This window comes from Opisthocomus hoazin, chromosome 9, assembly GCF_030867145.1.
Source record: "Opisthocomus hoazin isolate bOpiHoa1 chromosome 9, bOpiHoa1.hap1, whole genome shotgun sequence".
Lineage (NCBI taxonomy): Eukaryota > Metazoa > Chordata > Aves > Opisthocomiformes > Opisthocomidae > Opisthocomus > Opisthocomus hoazin.
In genome coordinates this window covers 6,219,478-6,239,175 of record NC_134422.1, presented here as the reverse complement: position 1 = coordinate 6,239,175, position 19,698 = coordinate 6,219,478, and the positions used below count along the sequence as shown (strand labels likewise).

Here is a 19,698-nt window from a genome sequence, read left to right as displayed (position 1 = left end):
TGAAGTATTTCCTATTATTTAATTAATGCATATACTGTAACTGCTTTTAAGTTTAGATTGGTATCCACATCAAAAGTAAGTTTTGATGCTTCTTGAAGTTTTAACCTCCAAACTCATGCCTCCGGCACGTTAAGTTCACTCTCCCATGAAAGACATACTGTGTTGATTTGAAATTGAAAATTGTAAATGTTATTTTAAAATAAAAGCTCTCAAGTGAATATGATATGCTTTGGAAAAGCGTCAGTTTATGGACAACACCCAATTGGGGCTATTTAGGTAGAAAAATAGCAGTGTGCAGTGGTGGAATCTAAATTATTCAGTCCTAAGAGTGAACAAGAAGACTGAGAAGCAAATAGACATAGGCAAGTGAACAAGTAAATTAAGGCAAATTACAGCACAAAGTGAGTATTTACAACTAACAATTATATACACAGTTTATTTCACAAAAAAGTGCACCCTTCTCCGTAAAGAAGCAAAAGACAGATAGCTAACATTGTTGTGTTTACTTTTGTCAGACTAGTTGTTCCAGTTAACCAAATAAGTTGGAAGCCTTTTAAAAAAATGTAGTTCTATGCTATATTTGAAACAGATCAAGAACAAGAGTCCAAATGGGCAGTATTTACAGACACTGATCCCATGAAGCTTCTGGTTCGAATAAAGATTCTATTACCACCCAAGGAACACTAGTGCTGAGTATGACATTCGATTAAGAACTGTAGGTTAAAGGCGTATTCATTTTTTATACAAATATCTGTATATGAATTCCCCCTCCCCCTCCCACTGGAATAATAATTAATAATCCTGTAAATAGTTACCTTGTGGTTGACGACTTGGATGATATATCTGAAGATCAAATGGCTGAGCACTTGTTTTTTGTATTACACTGACATTTTGGCCAGTCCATTTATTAGCTTTTGCAAGTGTATTGGTTCGCCAGTCTGTCCAATATACTTCACTCCCATACAAAGAAACAGCAAAAGGATGAGAAAGATATTCATGACCTCGTATAATCTCTATCATGCCGGTTCCATCATATAAGGCAGAATAAATGGCATCCGATCTACAAGATAACCCCAAATTTAAGATTACATGCAAATAAAATCAAAATCACACAACCATTATGACATAGGTGCAAAATGCATGAAAATATTACTCTTCCTGGTAAGAAGAAAGAATGTTTACAGTGTAATCATTAACTGCAGAGTTGATTTAGTTCACATTATTTAACTAGGGATATGAAATACTGGGTTGCTCGTGTACTGTTTTTAAAAGTCAAATTTACCTCCACACTGTGAAAATACAGCAGGAAAATCAGTTTCCATTCCAATGGCAGGCATGGTGGTGTTGGGTTAACAGTTGGACTTGATAATCTTAGAGGTCTTTCCAGCCTTAAAGATTCTATGATTCAATGAACTTACAGAAAAAGCAGTGAAATAGCTTGGGTCTTCCATGTGTAAATGTCCGGGAGGACTAACAGTCCCTTGCTCTCTAACGCACAGGGAGCCAGGAGCCATGGGTGACACTATGGCCGGCAAGGCAGAGGCTGCACTGTCCAGGGCCACATCCCACTGCCCCGGGCGAGGCAAGCAAGGCAGGCCAGCATCAACCCTGAGTCCACATCAGCAGAAGACCCTGTGGTGATGAGTCAGGGTCAGGCCTGAAGGCCGCTTTGGGCTGGGGTCTGGAGGTCAGTGCCGCGGGTGGGCTGGAGGCTGGTGCTCTGGAGCTGTGCTGGAACAGGGTCCTGGGACTGCAGGCAGGGTGTGTGGGAGGAGGTCCCCAAGAAGCCTGGTGACAGCCATTAAGGTCTGATACAGACCATGAAGAAATTATGTCTAACAGTAATACAATTAAGGACATGTACATGCTGTATGTTTGCACAGAAGACTCAGAATCACAGAATCACAGAATGTTCAGGGTTGGAAGGGACCTCTGTGGGTCATCTAGTCCAACCCTCCTGCCAAAGCAGGGTCACCTACAGTAGGCTGTAGAGGACCTTGTCCAGACTCTCTACATGCATAATGTACACATCTACATTCCACTTACAATGCAGTTCTTATTTTTCTATTCAAGAACGAGTTTTTATAAACAGATAATAAGAATACTGTTGTCACTTTACCTGGCATCTGTCCATACTATTCTTTTTTCAAAGTGATCTACAGTAAGGCCATTAGGCCAGGCTCCAGTATCCATATCCTTATATATGATCTTTCTTTCTGCTCCGCTCATGGAAGCAGATTCAATGCGAGGAAAATTTGCATCCCAGTCTGTCCAAAACAGAATTCTGGTGATAGGAAAATGAAAGGAAAAGAGATATAAGAAAATACTAAAGCATGCAGAATAATTTCAAATGGTCCAGTAAGACAACAATTGGGAAAAAAAGTCCAAACATTCACATGTTTAAAATGGAAGGAATAAACTTAGATGCATTTAGGCAACTATAAAAATTCCTTGAAGCAATAGGATAACATGGAGGATTAAGTAATAATTTCATTATTTGTGTTAGAGTAACCATGAAACTGAAGAAGTTTTTTTAAAAACTAGACATTCAATAGTGTGCCCTTTTCATGTCCATTAATGCAAGTAACAGCTTGTCTCATCTTTCTTCTATAATTGGAAACACAGCTCATTAAAAAAAAATAAAAAGAGAGCCTTTGAAAGCAATCCACAGATGAGGAGGATGGGGAGGGGAGAAAGGTGATTTGAGGTAGCAGGGATTAAGGAACCTGGTGAACTAGAGAGTTCCATTTATTATTAAGAGTGTTCCAGCGAAGACCCTTAGATTTTGGTATGTACCTAACGAATTTTACACAGGTAAGTCTTGCTAAGAAAACTGAAGTGTTGTATGGTAGGCTTTCTCAATTATGCACTATCTCTGATTTTTTTTTCCAATAAGGAGAGCTTTCACCTGTATGACCAAAGAAGTTTCTTAAGTAACAGAAGCAGTGTCACCAAAAGGCTAAAAATATATTTTTTTCTTAGCTTACAAAGTTTTCACCAACATACAACACTTTTTTCATTTGATAAAGGAAAAGAATACCTTTGCTATGAGAACTTCTAAATAGTTGTAAAGAGCTAATTGCAGGGAGTCAGACTGTAAAAAATTTTCATCAAGTAACATCAGACAGCTTGAGTCCTTACATGCTAGTAAGGCCTTTCCTCACAGCGGGACTGGGAGGCCAGGCTGCCGGGCAGTGAGACTGAGAGATGCTCACAGGCATGTGCGTGGCAGCTGGGGACAGCGAGGACGCAGGGCCAGCTGCCGGGTAGGAGCCACAGCAGCATGTGCGATGTGGTCTGCACCATCGGCACGTGTGGGTGCAGCTGCGGGGGCTGATACGTCCCGGAGCCAGCAGCCAGGCAGCCCCGCAATCCTGGGGTCAGCACCAGCAGATTCAGTGTCTAAACCCAGCTCCTGGAGGAATCCACATATATTTCCCACTAAAAGACCTTCATCCTTAATAGCCATAGCGGTTAACAGGATGAGACCTCTGGTGCTGTTTGTCATATGGCCAGTCATGTGTACGTGTATATACATTTACGTATGTCGCATACGTGCATCTGTGTGTGGGTGCACTGGGAACACAGGCTCAGCCTCACTGCACGTTGGAATCACAGGCACGGAGCTACGGTAGCGGGATACGGGGTTTGTGCAATCCTAACATGAACATCTACTTCGAATCACCACTGTTTCTTTATTCATATTTATTTGTGAAAAGACTGAAGAGCTGTTCTCATCTGTGTTAAATAATTTCATTCTTTCCTTACTTCTAACAAAACGTAGCACACAATTCCTTCTAGCTTTTCAAAAGGCAGATTACGCCTTCAGTTTCAGGAAGTGGTGATTTGATCCCCCCCCCCAACCATTTAATTTGAACAACTTATCTGGAACGGGTTGCCCAGAGAGGTAGTGGAGGCCTCATCCCTGGAAACATTCAAGACCAGGTTGGACAGGGCTCTGAGCAACCTGATCTAGTTAGCGGTGTCCCTGTTCGCTGCGGGGGTTTGGACTAGATGACGTCTAGGGGTTCCTTCCGACCCAAAACTTTCTATGATTTTATTCTATGATCTGCTTGCCAATTCTTCTGCCAACAAGATACCCTCTTTTTAAAGACCTCTATAGATAAGTGATGCACTCTGTAAACAAGCTTTCTAGCACCTGAATTGAGAGGGCAGGGTCCTTACTCATTAAAGCATGTACTTCCTAATTCAGAATTCTTCGTCCCAGAGGGACTAGGCAAAGTTTTAATTTAAGCATACTTTTCTAAAAACCACAATTTTGGCATGTTTTAATTAATATTTTGTTTGATAGTATGAAGCCTTTTTAATATTTATTAGAAACATTTAATTATGACAGGCATTAATTAAAATACATATTTATGGTAGTAGGCTGAATCTACTACACTCAGTTGCTTATGATTAAAAATATACCAGTTTATAGAATACCTTTTATCAACAGGTACAAAAAAACACCAACAGAAGTTGGCAAGCATTATCTCCATTTTAAAGATTTGAGAACCAAACATCAAAGGTGAGATTTACCTCACTCATCTTCTAGTCCTCCAGTAACATCTAAGCTATACTTTTATAGTCTCATCAAAAAAATCAGTCTCTAAGTCAGATAAATCGCCTTGGCAATACCTAAATCTGCCCATTAACCACACAGGAAGGTTAGACCAAAGCCTCCAGTTACTATCATCCACACTAAAAATTAAATGAAACAATCATATAGCAAAGGAAGTAATTTGCCAATAAAGAGACCCCCGTGTCTCCCAACTCACCTTTTCTTATGGGGCAAAACACATTGATAATGGATTGTATTTCACTCAAAATACATTTTCAAGAACTCTTAAAGATAGGTCAGGAACTATAACTCCCAGCAAAGAAGAAAATCAAATAATCTCACATTTAAACATCTATCTTTAAAATACTCTGCAGCACAAAAAAGTAATCTATTTTTAATTACCCATATCTGGGATCCAAAGCAATAGCCCTTGGATGTTCCATAGCTCCTGCTATTAACGTTGTCCTCAACGTGCCATCTAGTTTTGCTACTTCAATTTGGTCCAAATTGCTGTCTATCCAGTAGATGTTTCCTGCAATCCAATCTACAGTAAGACCTTCAGGCGTGGCCAGGCCATGTTGTACTACTACCTCAATGGCACTAACACCTGAACAAAAGTAAGGGGGGGAAAGAGAAAAGGAAAAAAAAAAGAGAGAGAGAATCTTAAAGAACAGATATAAAGTCTGATAAAGCGAACATGGAGATACAAGTCTATCATATGCTCTTGGAGTGAACTCTTGATTAATCTGCCGGATAATAATACTTCGTTCCATGCGACACTTTTTTCTTTACAAATGCAATAGAACTGCTGTAAATAAGCACACTTTTGGCAGTACACAACTAAATGTCATTCCACAGGAACACAAATCTTTAGTTCTCTGATGCTTTAGTAAGTACTGCTCTGAAACTTTCAGTAAAGGTCAGAGATGACATGCAGAGTAACACAGGAGACACAAATGTGCCCTGTTACCAGGGATCTCTTGCAGCATCTGTGAAGGACATGCTCACGCTTCACCTCCCTGTGACTAGACATACTAGATAAAACTAATTTCAGTTCTTTCTTTACCAGAAAAACAGAAAACTGAAAGACTGTGATGAAGACAGAAATGGCAGGGAGAACCCTGTTTGGACTATACATTTTGAGAAGCTCTGCAATAAATAGCCTTACTTTGTTCCACAAAATTCACACGCACAACCCATACTGTCACTGCCTACAAACAGCTCTTCCCTACCAAATACTTGCTTTGGAGGGTCTCAAAATCTTTCACACAAGTGGCAACTGCAGAAGCACTCTGTTAGCCCTCCCAACTCCCAGGAAGGCACAGGGCTTTTTGTAGGTGCAAGTCAGTTCTTGGCAGCTGCAAGACTGGGGGAGTATATATATATGTGTGTGTGTGTGTGTGTATATATATATATGTGTATATTTTAAATACAACACAAAAGTCATTTGGGTTTCGGTACAGTGTGATTATAATACAGCGTGATGACAACAGACTACCTTACTGGTTTCATACAAACACCACAACCATTAATGAAAAGTAGCAAGTCTTTAGCTGTCTTTACATACTTAGCAGTGTAGGAGATTTCTTCCCCAGTCTGCATCTGTGGATATAAAAATACCCACAAACACCAACTAAGGAGAAGAAAAAACCCCAAACCCAGAAACCAAACGTGTTGGAGAACACAGGCACAAATAGAAGCATAGAATGCACACATGAACTTAAACTCATGCAGGAATGAAAGCCCCTGGATATACACTTCAACAACTAACATTCTATAGAAACACTTTTGTATATATTATGAGATTATACTGAGTTATAGGCCATAATTATGTCACTAGGGCAAAGAACAAGTCTTTCTGAATGCTATAAAATTATGAAGGAAAATCTTTCAGCTAGCTAGAGCAGACAATTTATCAGAAGTCTGCTAAATTGTTGTACTTCTTTAGTAAGGTGAAGGTAAATTACAAAAAATGAAAAAATCAGTACCGCACTCAATGGATCAGGAAAAAAACATCAGCCCTTTGCATTTGCCATATTCTTCCTCCTATTGCCTATAGGAAAAGGAAACTTTTATAACAAAAAGACTTTTTCTAGCTCTACATCAAGTACAATCTAGAAATACACCTTTTTAAAGGCAGAATATCATCATAAATTCTGTTCCTGTGAATAGTAGCTGAGTTACAATTGATCAAGTCTAACAGCCCGTAACTGCAGTTGTTCTTACTGTTAAGAAATTAGAGATTAAAATTCATACCTCCAGTATCAGAGAGCTTGCCTCTGTAAATTTTGTCCTCTACCACATCTGTCCAGTAGAGTAAACTCTGACTGAAATGAAAATCAAGTGCTATTGTATTTCTTAAACCAGGAACTAAGAGGCTGTAGTCACGCTTGTGAAGATCAATTTTTCTGATCTCATGTCGAATAGAAAAAATTATGAAAGCCTCAAATGGATCTGGAAGCAGAAGATTATACAGTTCAAAAGAATAATGAAGAAGAAACTGTTGCATATTGATATAAATGACAAATGGAATAAAACCAACAGAATACTTTATCAGGAGAAACAGATAATTAAAACAATTCATCTTCTGGTAAGGAGTCTTTCAAATACATTTTTAGTCCCACAGACTTCTCACTTCTCCCTTCGAGCATTATCTTTGATCACAACTAGAGATATTAAACATTGAATTCGGAAATATCAAACTCAACTATTGAACTGTGTTTTGTAGCTTTACCGCAAGGAGTCTATAATTAGAGTTTTAAAAAGTTGCACATTATCAAAATTAAATTCTGTTTTCTCATCTCATAAATTTCAGAAAAATTAATCCATTAAATTATACATTGTTTCAAATGCCAGTTAGCTGAAATAATTTACTAAAATTTACATAATGTGCCTTCTGAATACATATAATGTACCTTGTGTCTTCAACTGAAGTACTTAAAGAAAAAAACTCACCTCAAACTGCCAAGCAAGAAAATTAACATTTTTTTATGCTTATTGATATACCCCATCAGAAATCCAACTACCACTAAAGTTCTTCTTCCTTTGTTATTCAACTAATGCTAGATTATTTGTGCCTGTCATTTGAAATATCTGTAAATGCTCTCTACATAGGTCAACTATAAAATTGATTTTTTATTATAGTTCTTACATAATTTAGATTAGGAAAAGTTTGGCAAACAAGTAGCTAATAAAAAAAACAAGCAAGACAAAAATTGGATTCTGTAAACTGTTGAATCCACTTGGTATATCCACTTTAATGAAGAAGTCTTTCAGGACTATCCTTTCTCATGGGAAAGTAGCTTGCTTTTTTTTTTTTTTTTTAGTTCTTTCTGTTTTCCATACAATTAAATATCCATTCTACATAAAACAGATTATTGGCACTTCTTAGCCATAGATAATATTGCATTTTCTTCTAAGATGTTCAAAGAAAAGGTTGCACAAATTATTACCGAAGAAAAAGATGCTTATATACCTCTTTTGAAAAGATTAATCTCATGTTCTTCTATTGATGACCACTGCATACACAAATTACATTATCTGTGATGTTTTAAGCTAAGCAGGTACCACAGTAGAGCTATGTTTTCACTCTTGAAGTACTTGTTCACAATCTGGCTTGGACTTTCCAAATAATCCTCCTATTTGTTAAAGTTGTGAATGACTTTCTGCAAAGGCAATTTTTCACAGTTCTGCAGCAGTTAAATAATTTAATGAAGAACAGGATCACTAACATTAGCAGCTATTTCACAAGTACCAGTTATCTGAACCTGAGAAACACTCTAATGGCACTTCCCAATTTCTGATAACTTGGCAGCTGTTATGTAGGAGACCGCGTTCTACTGATGTACTGCTTTTTAGGCAACTCCAGTGCAAAAGAAAACACCAGTAGCTTTTTTTTGTTTCTCTGTACTTAACACCACACTGGAAAAAGAAACCTAATAAATTTGTGCTATGTTTGATGGATTTTTTTTTAATTCAAAGGAAATCTAGCTTGAGCTATATAACCTGCAGTGCAAAGTATCAAGTACACTGATGAAAAGGATTAGAATTCAATTGGACCTTGACAAACTGAAGGTACAATACTTAAGAATGCAAACCAAGAATGAGAAATGGGTAAGAAAATAGGTGCAAAGTAACATCATTTTGTTTATTTGGACATTTTGGTTTAAATAAACAGGTCACATGCTGCTCCCCCCCACTTCTTACCCTTCCCATAACAATGCAAAGATGTAAATTCAGATCCTTGGTTATTGCAGCTGATATACAGCCAAGTCACAGATGTGATACTACATAAAACAAAAGAATGATTGATATTGTGACAAACAAGAGGCACTGCATCACAGTGCAAAAATTCTCTGAAAACAATTTAGAAAGCAGAGAGAAACCAGTTTTACACAGGTTCCTCTATGATAAGGCTATTTACATACAGCCAAATGGATAGCAGTAATTATTGCCTGGCTGGTGAGTTGTGAGCCAGGGACCAGCCACCACTCTGCTTTACGTGACGTAGCAATCAGTCACCATAGCCTGGATGATTGAAGTAGTCTAGAATTTTAACTATTACTGCCTGACTCCCCCTATTATTGGACGCGTAGCAAGTAACATGCTTCAAGGATACTAAGCTGCATAAAATTGAGTATATAGACGATGGGATACCAGATCTGTAGGGAAGATTCTAGAAAAAGAGATGAACAATGGCATGGCACTATAAATAAGGTCAACTCAAGGTTTGCACTTGAAATAGATATGACAAAACCTTCTTCCTAAGCTTTGGTGAAGATAGTCTACAATACTGTACCCTGTTCTGAGCACAGCTAATAAAGAAGAATGTGAATGAACTACAGGAATACAAGAGGAAACCAGCAAGTGTTTTAAGAGGTCTAGAAAGTATGGCCTGAAAGGAAAGAATGAGCAAATCTGGAACTGCTTAGTTTAAAAAACAGTAGAATGAGTGGAACCACATAAAAATCTCCAAAGACACAAAAGGCTGATGAATTGAAAATGGAAAAAAATTTGTTTTCTATATAAACAACATGTACACCAAGGATTAAAGGCTTAAACTGGAGCAGAAAGACTCAGAAAGACTAGGAAAAAAAAATCTCAAGGAGAGTGAGGTACTGAAACATCTCATCCCTGGGAAACTTGGGAGCTCACCACTGAAGGTGTCTCGAAGGTCTTTGAAAGCAGATAAACAACAGCAGTATTAGATAGCCTTTCATCTTCCTTCCAACCTTTATCATTCAATAACTATATAAAATGAGCTATGTTATAGTGAATCAGAATATTCAGACTGAATCGAATCAATTTTATTTAAGATTATGCTTCCATCACCCTATAAACGAAAAATTTTATTTTATTTTCCCACTTGACTCGCTCTTCTGGAAATTGAGAGCAAATACTTTTTATTTCACCAATTGATTGCGAGTATTTTCATAAAATCTCACCTTAACTCAGTTCAATATATTGGTAATTTATTCCATTCTTCAAGGCTTTATTTATTAGAGAAAAATCATACATATCTGCATCTTCTGATTTTGTGATTGCATCAAGTTTTTTTACCATATAGGTAAGTGTATAAAATATATGATACAAACATGAAGCATGAACTACCTCAACATTTGTAAGAAAAAAACTTGGACAGAAGAAAACTGCCTAAACAATACACTCAAAAAAGACTGTATAGAAAGAATAATGCTTAACCTTTTCCAGTGGTTTTAATTTAAAATTCTTTCTTGGGAAAAATATTAACTAATGCTTACTGTAACAGTAGCACAGCAAACAATCTACACTGTACTTTTATGAAATTTACCTCAAAGGAAAATGTAACTTCACAAAGACTCTGAAAAAAAGACTTCATTAAAAGTTTGACATTGCTCAGAAAGGATTGGACCATGCTATTTCCCCACCACCATGTTAGCATTTGAAGCTATCTGGAAATTATAACAAAATTGAATTTAAACCCAGCTAAAACAGATCAAACATAGAGACACATCATCCTCTTTTCCAAATATATCTATCTAGTAATATAACCAAGTTTCCACAGCTTAGAAAAGGTCAACAGTCATTTTTTAATGGAATCAATACTGAACTAGTGTTTCTGAGTTCATCTAACTTTTATTATACCAAATTCTGAAAGGCTGAACTTAAACATGAAATTTAAATATCTTTTAATAAAAGGTTTTTTTTCCTGTATGCTTATTACAATCTAAAAGAGTTTAAGTCCAATATATCAGCACAACCTATTTTGAAATGTGCTCCAGGAGAAACTAGGAAGAAGAGGAGAATGAAAATATATACTTTATATTGACTTTCTAGCTGAATAGCGGAGCTCTGTAGCAGACTTTTACTTCAATCAATACAAATTTAAACGTGAATGAAACATTCAGTCTTTGGGATGTCAGTAATGTAACAGTACACATGCCAGAACAGCAAAAAGCAAGCTAGATGAAAACAAGAGATATGGAAAGTGAAGACACTGAAGGAGAAAAACATACCACTTAAAATCCTCAAGAAATGAAGAGAACCAACAGAAATAAGCAATAACAGGGTGAACTAAGAGAAAGACATTGAAAGTGTCACTAAAAATGAAACTAAAAAGAAAAGAACCGCTCTATATTCTTATTATTCCATAACTCATTGTATTTCTCCGGTAATTCATTAGATTCCTCTGACAAACACATGATTTGATTTTGATATGCCATCCCAAAAAAAAAATTACATGAATTACTCTATTTTCAGCATTCATATTCCCATTAGATTTCTGATGGACACTCAAGTAAATGTGTCCTGGTTTCGGCTGAGATAGAGTTAATTTTCCTCTCAGTAGCTGCTGTGTTTTAGATATAGCAGGAGAAGAATGTTGAAAACACTGATGGTTTCAGTTGTTAAAAAATCAAGGACTTTTTCCAGTCTCCCATATCCAGCCGATGAGCAGGTGTGCAGGGGCTGGGAGGGAGCATAGCCAGGCAGCCAGCCAAGCTGGCCAGTGGAAATATTTCGTACATGGACATCATGCTCAGTATAAAGTGGGGTTTGGCCAAGGGGTCAGGTTTTTTTTTGTTGGTTTTTTTTTTTTTTTTTTTTTTTTACCTTCTCTTTTCCATGAGTTTGAATCCTGTCTTATCTGAAAGTTCAAACTTTGGCAGGAGTTTGGTCTTTTGGGGGAACTTTCTGAAATTAGCAAGTTTCGGGTTCCGCAATTGCTGTTCAGGGACTGGCTGCAAATCAGTATTCGGGCGGCAAGAAAATTGTATTGTACGGTTTGCTTTGCATGTTCATTATTATTATTAGTAGTAGTAGTATTTTCTTTTTTGTCTTACTAAACTGTCTTTACCTCAACCCACTAGTTTCCCTGTTTGTCTATTTCTCCTCCCCATCCTGCTGGGTGGGAAGGGGAGGGGTGAGCGAGCGGCTGTCTGGTGCTGGGTTGACAGCTACTGAATTAAACCACAACAAAACGTTTTTACAATATTTTGAAAAGGTGAAGTGCTGCATACTAAATTTACATATTATTGCTGTGTATTAGGGAAAAGTGCTATTTTAGAGCGCAAAAAAATGTAGCTCAGGGCAAGGTAATCATTTTCCTCTGAGTATTTTTTTTTTTCTCCTGGAAGAAAGATTATAAGTTACTGCTCTAATACACATCTACTCCCAGTTCAAGGCACTTTAAATCACTATGGCTATTCCAGGTATTACTTTATACAAAGTGGTATTATTGAAAAAGTAGCCTGGCATTTGGGGGACAGTTTATCTTCGCAAAATCACTTTGAACTTTACTTGCAATAATGTTATATGAAAGGTTTTCTCTTTATTTTATGTTCATTTAAGGAGTCATGCACAGAGACTCAGACTCACAGCAGATATAGAATCATAGAATCATAAAAGGTATGAACATTTTGAGGCTAACAGATTCACATGAGACCAAAACTGTGTTCACTTTACTAAAATGCTGTTCAGTCAACAACAGAATATCAGAGGATCTGTCCTTTCAAGTATTTATCATGCCTTTCAAATGAAATAAACTGAAAGAGGCCAAGATTATTACTGACTATAAAAGCACGTCATATTTAATATGGAATAATTTTATTTCAGCTTCGATAGCACTGGGATAGTATCTTTACAGTTTTTAAAAAAAGTTACCATTTTTCTTTGTATCAGCTGACATCATTGGTGTCAGATCATATATTTACAATCTTTGAGAAATATGTAAAAATCCATTTGTAACTTCAGATTCTCACCAACTTCTGTAAACAATAAGCAGAAATATCTGACAGGCTTAAGAAAAACTGAGAAACTTTGTCTCGCTTCTCTTACTTTTCAGCACAAATAAGTATATTTCACTCAGGGTTTTTTCCCTTAGCTTCCAAATACTGGCCATTTCTATTTGCTTTAATTCAAAGTTTGTTTCAAGCTTTCCTCTACGAAGTTACTAGCACTATCTTAAATGCTTTTAATTCTTTCACTTCTGTCACCCGGCAAGAATGCACTTTTTGAATTCTTGGAAATGTCCAAAAGAAAAGAAATTAGATTGATCAAAAGTCAATAAGACTAAAGCAGTGTCATAAAGTAAGAATTTTAACAGCAGTAAAATAAAGATCAGATATAGAGAACCACGGTAACATGGCAGTGAAGCATGATTTGAGAGTCTGCTATCAGCATAGCTCAGTAACATCTGAACAACATAAGCTCCTCATACTGTAATAGCAACTATTTACATACAACAGTAACAATTATGGAGACACAAAGACTCAATTTGGAGATCGATCTGGAAATTGTAATAACAGTTATTCAAGCCTGATGAATATAAATCACATTCTTAATGAATTAAAAAAAAAACTCAAAGGCAAGACGTGTAATTGAAGAGAATATTCATGACAAACCTAAATTTTAATTACTCATTGTTTTAGCAAAGAGAAATATTTTTTTTAATTACATGCATTAGATATTTACAGGCCACATTATTACTGTAAGGAAGTTCTAAAATGTTTTGTAAATTAGGTCAAACATTATCAAAGCAGAAGGATTAGAATTTGCTTTTTCTGAAATATGGACCATTAAGTTGGCTGCTGGCCACTAAATTATTTCAGGTGATTATCAATAGGAAAGTTGGGCTTTTAATTCTAGCTTACTGATTCAGAATTTTTTCATGTGATTAATCTGAGGAAACACTGAGTATCTGCAATAAATCCAGAACACCTTAATCATGGTATCTATTGAAAGATGGAATATCTAAACAAATGACAGATTGTTTGGGAGATATTTCTACTCAGAATTGATAAGGTACTGTCAAAGAATTAAGATAAAGAATAAAAATATCAAAGAATCCTAAACTGAAATTTCAAAAATCTAGACAGCAAAATCAAGGGTATTTTTAACTCCCTACAGAGGGAGTAAAGATGTGATGACAGTTTATATTGCACATCCATGTTTGTATTTCACACACATATTCACACTGCACTTGAAAAAGACGCCCCTAACATACTTTCTAAATCATGCTTCAGTACATAGAGTAGTGAACAATGAGGGGAATGCATTCCCCTCTCCCGTTTTGGCTTATGTTGGTTTTCTTCTTGATTAGTGAGCTGAACAGGCTTACTGACGTCAAAAAACAAGTACCAGAATGTTGTAGGTGAAGAAATAGCTTAAACATGAATGCTAAGAGGCAGCAGATAATTGACTACACGTGTGTGTGTGCATGTTCAGAATTAAACTTCTGAATCCTCAGGTAATATTGATCAGTATCACAATGTCACAGATTGATCCATTTCTTCAAAATCCACAGCAAATCCTCCATATTCCATATATACACACACTTCTAGCTATATAGATACATAACCCCTCCATATTAAATATACATGAAAAACTGTCTAAAGCTTCAAACAACTTAGAAATTATTTGGTATCAACATTCTTAGAAAGTCTTCTAAGCAATGAACTAATATTGCAGCACTCCTTCATCCTGCATCAAGAACAGGGACAGCTTTTACAAGTTCTGCAGACTGCTGTCAGCCCCATCTTTGGATAATCCAAGCCTGTATTTCTTACTAAAAAAATAGGAAATAATCTCTCACTAAATGAACAGCTGTGAACATCTGGAACACTGAAAATACACTGAATTTCAACTTACCAGTACTAATGCAACTTTCTCCATCCCTACTCAGCTTCCAGCCTTCATAACATGAGCACTTGACAGTATTTTTATGTTGTTCACATACTTGACTACATTTAAGGTGCTTGGTACAGTAATCCATAATCTCACAAGTTTTGTTGTCTACAGTAAGACTGAATCCTGCAGGGCAGGAGCATACAATTCTTCCTCCAGGAACCACAGAACATTGATGGCTACATCCACCATTGTTAAGTGAACATTCATCTGAAATTATACAGGAAAAAACACCCATTAAGGGCAGCAAGGGCTGTCAGTTATATTACATATTCTGAAAGTCACCAGGTCAACTAAAACAGCTAAAAGACCCCTAAAGAATCACAAACTGAATTTCACATTTGTTGAACAGCTTTCTACACTTGTTTTTAAAATTATGTGGTTTGTAAGTATTCAGCACAGCAGCTTTACGACAATCTGTCAGGATTTTAGAATCGCAGATGTCTAATGCATATACATTTTTACAGACTTTCTTGCACATTATTTCATTCATTTAAAAATTAAAGAATGTTCATACAGAGTCAATCCAAAGACCACTATGGCTCAACCACCTTCAATGGTGACCAAAAGCTGATGCATAGAGAAATAGGCATACTTTCCCAAATACTCCCCTTGCCTCCAGCCACCTGAGCTTGCAGGGAGAAGGCTTCAACTCTCAGTCCTATATATCTATATCCCAAGCAACTTGTCCAAGAAACACGTACAAATAAGATTTAAAAATCAGGATTTCGTTTTTCTCCTTTTCCAGTAACAGCTACTAGAGAATGCTGCTTCTGCATTCTCTGTGTCAGTGCTCTCACATTGTATTTTGCAGGTAACTGATAATCTGCAAAGCTCTGGTAAATGGATTGAAGTTGATTAGTGAAACCTTTTAAGCGTCTTAAATAAAAGCATGATAATTGCGTCTGTGAGAAATTCTGCGACCTTTGGAGCAAAAAAGCATAGAACTACCTTATCTCATTGTACTACTGGTATCCAGGGAATCAAAGGGAGGGCCAAACTGGTCCATTGTTACACTGGAAACCAGGCTTCACTTTTCTTTCTTAATCTGTTTGTGTCTTTTAGTTATTTTGTTTGATTCTAACAAGTCTCTGAAAGCCTTGGTCACTTGTGATAAAATGTATAAAACATAAAACACAACAGTTTTCTACAGAAGCATTATTTCCTTTCCCCTAAAAAAAGCCCTTCTTCTGACACTCCATTCAGATTTCAAGTTTGGGTTTTTGTATCTTTTTTTTTAATCATGACCAAAAAGGATCAAACTCCTTAATATGCCTAACACGCAAGTGTGTTGCCCACCAACCCATATTTGCCCTTCAGTTCATTATTAGCTACATTTTAAAACTAAATAATTTACAACTGTTTGTTGACTAATAACACACCGTCTAAAAGTTGTAACAACCACCGAAAACCAAGCTTGGCCCTACGCAGTATCCAACAGGATATTGGTGTCATAATGGGCTACCACTAGTAGGAAGATAATTGTCCAAACACAGAAATAGCACAGAAATAATATAAATGACCTTATGCTATAATTTCTTTCACCTGGAGACTAGACAGCATGGGATTCATATGCAGCTCTCAGCAGACTTAGGCCTACAACCTAATCTTAACATATTCCAGAGGAACACTGCACTGAAGACCCCCCGATCTCTCCGCCGTGCCCTGCCGCAGCTCTTGCCCCGGCAGGGAACTCAGCCTCCTGCGCTGAGCCATTTGGGTGGCTCAGCATAGCCCAGGGCAGGGTCTCCTAGTAAAGGCAGATCCTAGCAGGTGAAAATGCTTGTGAACATCTCCAAATGCTTTGTAACAGAATGCTGGAGACCGTAAAATATTTTATGCAAAGCGAGGTCAGTGGGGAGAGGCAAGTTGTTGATACAATAAAAAAGAAATATATAATTACCTACATTTTTCCTACAAACCACGTTTCACTTCTTATTCCTAAACCATCACTTCAGTATGCAACTACTGCCACAGATTCCCAAAATCTATTCATTTTATCTTTGCATATATATTATAATAATTCAATTATGTTATCTGATACAATTCTGTGAGATTTATAAAATCGTTTTTGTACATTTCTTACTGAATACTGACTACAATTTTGCTGAGATAACCCACATTGTCTGACACGCCATGAAATCCTTTCAACACCACCATCAGGGAGACATGTTAACTCCTCCCAGTGAACCCAAGGCATTTCTTCACAAACTCCTACACAGCTACTGACAGGACTGGATCAACTCAAGCTTCTGCAGTCTGAGAGAACTGCAAACTAGCTTAAATCCTTTCATATATACCAGAGCCTTTGAAATTGTTTACCTCCAGGAGTATTTTAAGGGGTTAGGAAATGAAAGACTTACCGAAGGAACTATGTTTTCCCTTATTTGAGAAAAACTAATAGTTCAAGTACAACTTAAATTAAAGAAAAATCCTTACATAGGCTACTGTGATAAAATTTCAGTAAGATTAACATGAGAACTGTTCTTTCAACAGTAAGCATTGTGACAGACAATATCAAGAATAATCAGGAAAATGTGTCTTAAAAGTACCACAAAGATCGCCTTCATCAGATCCATCAGGACAATCTCTTCTCCCATTGCAGAGCTTCTCAGGCTGTAGGCAGATGGAGGTATCATTAGCACAAGGGTATTTTGGTGGTCCACACATATAGCCCTCGCAATTATCCTCATCAGACTGATCCTCACAATCAATATCGCCATCACATAGCCACGCTTTGCTAATGCATCTCCCTTGGAGAAAAGAGACAATAAACACAGGAAATCAGACTGGAAGCAAACTTTCGGAAAAACCTTCAGTAACATTACGCAGATTTTTTTTTTTGCTTTTCTATTAATAGTATTTTCCTCTTAGATGAACAGAAAGAAACCAACTTCTGCTTACACTGTGAAGCATCATCCACATTGGCGTTGACAGTCTAATTTTCTAAACAAAATCAATACCAATTATTTCTATGCTGAACAGAACTGCATACAGGCAGAACACATCCTCATAATCTGTTAAATATACTAAATTACACTAAAATGTTTTAATTTTTTTTTAATGTATGCTTTTCTTCATCTCTCCCCCTTTAACTTCTATTCCAACAGCCTCCCATAGGAGCAATATTTCAATATATGACTTTTTGTTTGCGTGGGTTTGAGAAACAAAACATCTTTCTAGGAAGTATACACAATACCTTCCCAGATTATGTCAGACAAATGATCAGCTTTTAGACAAAATGACTACAGCAGATGACATTTCTTACAGGAATTCAGTTTTATCAAACCAGGCTCCAGATCTTTTTCTTCACTTCTCACATGGGAAAAAAAACAACCCACTTTTATGCTGACCACCAATGTTCAGAGATGAAAGACGGTCTCTTGATTGAGAAATGGGTTATGATCTTTAAAGAACTTACGGGTATTAAATTAGAATCACTCAAGACACAGATTTTAGTAAGTGAAAAACAACCGAGATTGTGAATGTTACCACTTTCAGGGGTGTGTGTGCTCCTGTCCCAAACTACTCTTCAACACTCAAGCAGAAACTTGTGACTTGCTGGCTACTGCCAGTAGGGGACAGTTGTAAGTTTTGATACCACCTGGACTGAAGGGACGTGGAATGTACTTTATTCTCCAATTAAGAAAGAGGCAATGTCTCTGATGAGTCACCATCTCTGGAAGTATTTAAAAGACATGTAGATGTGGCACTTCAGGACATGGTTTAGTGGTGGACTTGGCAGGGTTAGGTTTAAGGTTGGACTCAGTGATGTTAAAGGTCTTTTTCTATGACTCGGTTCTATGATTCCAACAAGTAGAACCACGGGCCAGGAAGCTGATCTTGCACTTTGTTTCTGCCTATAAACATATTTAGGTAGACAAAATCAGGCTGGAATGGGAAAGAAGATCCTGGAAACTTGTGGATCCGTTGACAGCAATGCTAGTGGACACCCAGGGACTGGTTGCTTATGCCCAAGACCGGTAACTGCAAACTGTTGTACAGCATGAACTGACACGACTTTCTGCCCAGCGTTCCCTGTTCAGCAGCAATCTTCCCAATAAGAAATTGAGCCTGATTATGACTTTGTAGGGGAAGCAAGCGAGTGAGTGTGTGAAATAATCAACTAGGGTAAAATTCTTATCTCCTTGGTTCTTTGACACACATCAGCACCAAATTCACTACAGGCTGTCTTCTACTTTCTACCGCCCATGACGGTTCAATCTAAAAACACCTCAAAATAGATTCTGTACAGCTGTTCACAAAATGTGGCAACTGTCCCTAACTGTAACTCTACCACCTGCCATAACACACTAGCAGATTTCAATTTCCTTTAAAGGAAATATTTGCTTAAGATTAGCGTAATGCTTTTCATTTGGTATTTTAGCCTTCTTGTAATGGGAAGGGTGCTGCCATCCTTACAGAATGGCAGTGGGATAAAGTACAGTGAAACAGAACAATGAAAAAATACATTTCTGCAGCATCTCTCAAAGCAAATACGGGACCGTTTTCACTTCTGTTGAAGAAAAGCAAGCAGTGAAACTTCAGGATCATTCTACAGTGCTTGTAGTTTCAAACAGCAGAATATAATTTTACCAGTGCAAAATCACCTGGAAAATCTAAACAGGGAGTGGTGTCAATGAGAATGAAAAGCTTTCATCATTTTCTCTAATGGTCAAAGTCCCAAATATCCTACAAGGAAAAGACAGAACTGCACAGACACAAAAAAAACCAAAACTGTATGCACAATATATGCAATTTATCCTTACAAGCAATCACAAGCGTTTCAAAAAAGTGTCCATATTCCTTATTATCTTGAAATGATCATTGATTTTAAATATTGTTCTAACACAGCAGTAGAATGAAAGCTAATGAAAACCACCAACGTCAAGCAAACTAACCAGATCCCAGAGTAAATTGACGTTGCTTCCAGGAGAGCTCCTAATGTGTTTTTTAATCTTTTATACATACAA

At 37.0% G+C, this 19,698-nt stretch overlaps 1 protein-coding gene across 3 annotated transcripts in view; it reads right to left on the bottom strand.

Moving 5' to 3' along the window:
* LRP1B (LDL receptor related protein 1B) overlaps positions 1-19,698 on the bottom strand; it is a 760,762-nt gene that overhangs the window by 237,054 nt on the left and 504,010 nt on the right. For all 3 annotated transcript variants that reach the window (XM_075430359.1, XM_075430360.1, XM_075430361.1), the window contains 6 exons: positions 17,278-17,478; positions 14,690-14,935; positions 6,821-7,018; positions 4,967-5,171; positions 2,120-2,284; positions 816-1,060 (listed from right to left, as the gene is read on the bottom strand). In XM_075430359.1, the coding sequence (XP_075286474.1) occupies positions 816-1,060; positions 2,120-2,284; positions 4,967-5,171; positions 6,821-7,018; positions 14,690-14,935; positions 17,278-17,478 (1,260 nt within the window). The remainder of the gene's footprint in view (positions 1-815; positions 1,061-2,119; positions 2,285-4,966; positions 5,172-6,820; positions 7,019-14,689; positions 14,936-17,277; positions 17,479-19,698) is intronic.